Raw genomic sequence first — 5,440 nt, forward strand, 5'->3', positions numbered from 1 at the left:
AAAAGGACAGCAACTTGTCTGTTCCCCTTCCCTGAGTCCCCAATGCTGTTTCCCTCCCCCATTTCCCCAATAAAATCTTTAAAAAAAAGAAAGAAGAAAAATAAAAGAAAATCTTGTATGCTTATTTATTAATTCAGTTAAACACAATTCAACAAATAATTATAGAGTGCCAACAAGTGCCGGTCACATCACAAGCAGGGGCTACTGTACAGCTCAGTAATTCAACTCACAAAAACAACTGAGGTCCAAAAAGGCTATGTACCTACAGCAATGAGCAAACCTAGCACTCATATCTTGGTTTCTAATGCTATTCTCCAATAAAAGGAACTAAGGCTCACTGGAGAAATAGCTAAGCCCAGACCGGGATAGGAAATAGACAAGATGAACCTGTAGAATCTTATAGTGCCAAAAAGTAAGGACGTACCCCCAAACAAACATGCAAACTCCACACTGATGGGGATATGCCAAAGGAGCACAGGAAACAGCAGAAAGAATTCCCAATAGCCAAAACTTCGGCTTTAAAAAAAATTTTTTTAATTGAGCAATAAAGTAGTATTGATACAATCCAAAGTATAAACTAAAACATCCATGAGTCCATATTGATAAATAAATGGCTGGATAAATAAATAAATGAGGGAGAATAGACAAATCTCTTGTGCTGAGGAATTCCAAATAATGTATGTACTAGATAACCTGACCTCAAAGAAGGTGATAGAGACTTCCCTCCAAAGAGTATAGTATAACTGAGGTTAACTAATAAGCAGAAATTCTTAATTTAATGAAATTGATTGAAGAGTTTAAGTTAAACCCTCCAAGATTAAAATATAATGCTGTCATGTTTGCTTATATATGGATGCTATTTTCAAATCAACTTCATACTGGACATTGCTTTAAACAGAAAGAAGCTTCTTTACCTTCAGGTTCCAGCAACTTGGGGATTTTTAATTCTCGTTCTGCGATTTTGAAGGCCTCTTTCAGGTTGTCTTTGTTGGATCTATGCTTCACACTCTTCATGTCAATTAGGTCTGGTCGCAAGGCATGAATGACAGCCAAAAAAGCCATCCCATTTCTCCAGCTCGACTTAAAATCTGTCACACTGACAGACTCATACCTATGATGAGAGGACAAAAACATGACAAACACTATTTAAAAGAATATATCAAAGCACCCCCACTACCTTCAACAGTAATTAAAACATATTTGAGTGAATCAAATAAATCATAAATCTCTCTAGGACACTATTTTATTTTAATCTTGTGGTCATATTAAAGTAAAATGCCCAGTTTGATGAGGCTCACAATACTACAGAACCTTGGTTCTCAAAGTGTGGCCCCTGGGCGAGCAAGCATCAGTATCACCTGGGCTGCAAACACTAGAAATGAAAATCAGATTCTGGATGTAAGCCTGAAATCTGTATCTTTAAAAACCCTCCTAGTGACAATGATATTCACTCAAGTTTAATGCTGTTCATTCAATAATCTGTTGGCTCAAGACTGACTTTAGAGCTCTACATACAGTTAAGTTCCTTTCACTAGAAGGAACAATTTTCTTTCTCACGGAAACTAAGTAAATGACACAGTGTGCCAAATCAATGGCCAGTAGCTCTTTGGATAGATGAACCTTATCACTCCTGGCTTAAAACAAGTCCTCACAGATGAATGGCTAAACAAAATGTGTTACGAGGTGTAATCGCAAAATACAGTGAATGTTTACATTTTAAAAGTGTATTACAGTAAAAGACACATTGTCATCAATCCCCTACAAAATACTCCCCCTCGCTTTGAACACACTTCTCCCATCGTTCTTGACACTTTCTGAAGCAGTTCTGGAAGTCCTCTTTCATGAGTGTCTTTAGTTGCGCTGTCGTGGCTACCTTGATGTCCTAATCGATTCAAAACATTTACCTTTTATGGTCATTTTGGCTTTGGGAAAGTCAGAGGTCGCACGGTGCCAGATCCAGTGAATAAGGTGGATGAAGACACACCGTCATGTTTTTATTTGACAGAACTTGCCACATACCAGAAGCAATGTGTGACATGGAGGCTTTCCATTGTGATCAACAAATATGATGAATGCTGCTGCTGAGTGCCATCCAACAGAAAGGCAGGGATCTTCAATACGGAAAGCGGCATGTCCAACATTAATAACAGTGTGTAACAAGTTTCAACTTGTGTGGTGCAGTCAGGGGGCTACGGTTGAGACAAGGTATGTTTTAAAGTGTGCCCTAAATCACCCTACATCACGACAACACTCCTTGTCACACATCGCTTCTGGTATATGTCAATTTCTGTCAAATATAAACATTACAATGTTTCCTCATCCACCTTAATCACTGAATCTGGCACTGTGTGACTTCTGGCTCTTCCCCAAAGTCAAAATGATTCAGGGCATCGAGGCAGCCACGACAGCGCAACTAAAGACACTCACAAAAGAGGACTTCCAGGGCTGGCCAAGTGGCGCGATGGTTAAGAACTGGCTTGGGACGCCAGAGACCCCGGTTCGGATCCCACATATGAGGGCCAGTGACACTGCCCTCTACAGCTAAGATGCTGAACAACAGCTCAACCTGGAGCTGGGCTGCCGGGAGTCGCCGGCGACGGCATAGGCTGCAGCCCCTGTGGCAGTGGGTTGCCATGGGCTACCGTGTGTAGCCAGCAGCCAGCGTGAGCGGCCAGCAGCCGCAGTGAGCGGCCGTCCAGAAGCCAGCAACTGATCTGCCTCGCCCGGGAAGGCGCACTGATGGTGCCAACTTGGGCCAGTGAAGCAACGTCCTCCACAACTAGACTGAAGAACAAAAAGGACAGCAACTTGTCTGTTCCCCTTCCCCCAATTCCCCAGCACTGTTCCCATCCCCCCATTCCCCAATTGAAAAAAAAAAAAGAGTACTTCCAGAACTGCTTCAGAAAGGGGCAAAAATGATGGGATAAGCATGTTCAAAGAGAGGGGGAGTGTTCTGAGGGGGATAAATGGCAATGTGTCTTTTACTGTAATGAATTTTGTTTTTATTTAATCATTCACCGTATTGTTCTCCTCGTATACACACAATGGCATATTATTCAGCCCTAGAAAGGACATTCTGACACATGCTACAACATGAAAGACCCTTGAAGATATTGTGCTGAGTGAAATAAGCCAGCCACAAAAGGACAAATACTTTATGATTCTACTCATTTAAGATACCTAGAATAGGGAAATTCATAAAGAAAGTAGACCCCTAGTTGCTAGGGAGGAATGAGGAAGTTGTTTAACAGATATGGAGTTTTAGTTTTGCAAGATTAAAAAAGTTCTAGTTACTGGTAGTGGCCATGGCTGCACAACAATGTGAATGTACTGTATGCCACTAAACAGTACACATAAAAATAGTTACATTGGTAAATCTTATATTATGTATATTCTATAATAAAAAAAATTATTTGGAAAAAAAAAGTCCATCATAGTTTGTCATCATACGTAGAATAATACCTCTCACTCTGGCCCACAAAGCCTTACAAGATTTTGCTCCCGCCTACCTCTCCCCCGTTAATATCTCCCTCCTTACAATGTGGAAGCCAAACTGGCCTCATTCCTGTTTCTCAATGGCCATGCTCTTTTTAATCCTTCTGCTTGGAAACTCTTTCTGCCAGGTCTTCATATACCTGAAGCCTTCTCCTGCAAGTCTCAGCTCAAAGGTCTCCTCCTCAGAAAGGTGCTGCATAAGCACCTAAGATAAAGGCAACCCTCTTCCTACCCTTGACATTCTCGGTCATCATAAGTCTGTCCAGACCTTATTGCCAGTGGTAATTAGTATATGTATTCATCCACTTCCCCAACTAGGGTACAAGCCCCTTGAGAGCAAGGGGCTTTGTCTTCCTTGTCCACCATGGTAGACTCACCCCACAAACACTACCTGCCACATAAAGATGCTTAATATATACATTTCAAATCACTCAATCAATTGCTATTCTGTATTTGACAAGGGATAAAGACGTTATAAAAGAGTATAGTTGCCTACAAAGTGTGGGAACTGTTCCAGAACTATAGTTTCCTTTAAGATCCTATTAAAAAAACACAAGGAAATTCCATGGACTAATTTAGGGCATAAATCAAATCATAATAGCTACTTAAGAAACAGTCTGTTTCAGATGACCTGGGCTTTCTTTAGAAAAAAAAACTCTAAATTATGACTGTGATAAACTGTATGGTAGCCAGTGACTTTTGTCTTGTTTAACAAATATTATGTCATACCTACTGTGTCCAGAAACTATTCCAAATGGTTAAAAAAAATTTTTTTATTATACACACAATAACTCTATGAAGTAAGTGTTAGTATTGTCCATTTTATGACTCAGGAAAGCGGAGCACAAAGAGATGAAGGGTCTAAGGTCATCAGTTAGAAAGTGCTGGGAGCAGGACTCAAACCCAAGTATTCTGACTTTAGAGTGTCACTTAGATACTAAACTTCAGAGGGTGCTGCGATGCTAAACTAAGTTGATAGCTAAAGAGTTAGGGGCTTGGTCTGAAGGCAGGGCCAGGCTATCTTCAGAGCGCTGAGGGGGCCAGAACCAGCTCAGTGCTGACTGGCAGGCACTACACTCAATAAAGCACCAGGCTACGGGGTCAGCTCTGCACTAAGGGGCCGAAACCAATGCCACAAAGAACAAGCTACTGCCAGGTCTTGGAGAGGGCAAGGTTAGGCTCCGGAGTGATTGGTAGGATCTAGATTCATCTAGAAGTCTTAGATAGGGGAACAATTTATCTCCTTCAGAAATAAGAAGATACAACATGTTTCTTACAACATAGTCTGGATAAATCACAGATTACTGAAATAAAATTTACCTAATAATACCACCAATGATGGCCAAAACTAGGATAAACTCCTGATGAGTTACTTAAGAATTACTACATCTTAATAAGTTTAGCATAAACTCTATAGTTGAAAAATAAGGAAGGACATGGGGAAAAGATAAACTGTGGTAAAATATATGAACTTTGAAAGGATTTAAAGCTTATCTATGCATAAATGAAATCAATCTGAATATGATGTAATAATATTTTTTCACAGGTGTAATATTTTGGAATAAAAAAATATGTCGATAACCGAAGTAAAAGGGTCTCTTGGAGATTCAAGAAAAACGTCATTTTATATATTGGGTTGTCGGAAAAGTCATGATGCATTTTTGAAAAGAAAAACATAGAAAAAATACATCATGACTTTTCTGACAATTCAATATTTAAAACCTATATGGATTGGAACTGATAAATGAATTCAGTAAGGTAGGAGGATACAAAATCAATATTCAGAAATCAGTTGCATTTGTATACACCAATAACAAACTTCCGGAAGGAGAAATTAAGAAAACAGTCTCGGGCCGGCCGAGTGGCGCGATGGTTAAGAACTCGCTTGGGATGCCAGAGGGCCCCGGTTCGGATCCCACATATGAGGGCCAGTGACACTGCCCTC

At 40.2% G+C, this 5,440-nt stretch overlaps 1 protein-coding gene across 1 annotated transcript in view; it reads right to left on the reverse strand.

The window, feature by feature from the left end:
• The window catches only part of SYNE2 (spectrin repeat containing nuclear envelope protein 2), a 333,055-nt gene that overhangs the window by 240,839 nt on the left and 86,776 nt on the right, over positions 1 to 5,440 (reverse strand). Inside the window, exon 8 of the mRNA XM_019632109.1 lies at positions 880 to 1,111. Coding sequence (XP_019487654.1) covers positions 880 to 1,111 — 232 coding nt within the window. The remainder of the gene's footprint in view (positions 1 to 879; positions 1,112 to 5,440) is intronic.

The sequence above is a fragment of the Hipposideros armiger genome, unplaced genomic scaffold (genome assembly GCF_001890085.2).
Source record: "Hipposideros armiger isolate ML-2016 unplaced genomic scaffold, ASM189008v1 scaffold_1074, whole genome shotgun sequence".
Lineage (NCBI taxonomy): Eukaryota > Metazoa > Chordata > Mammalia > Chiroptera > Hipposideridae > Hipposideros > Hipposideros armiger.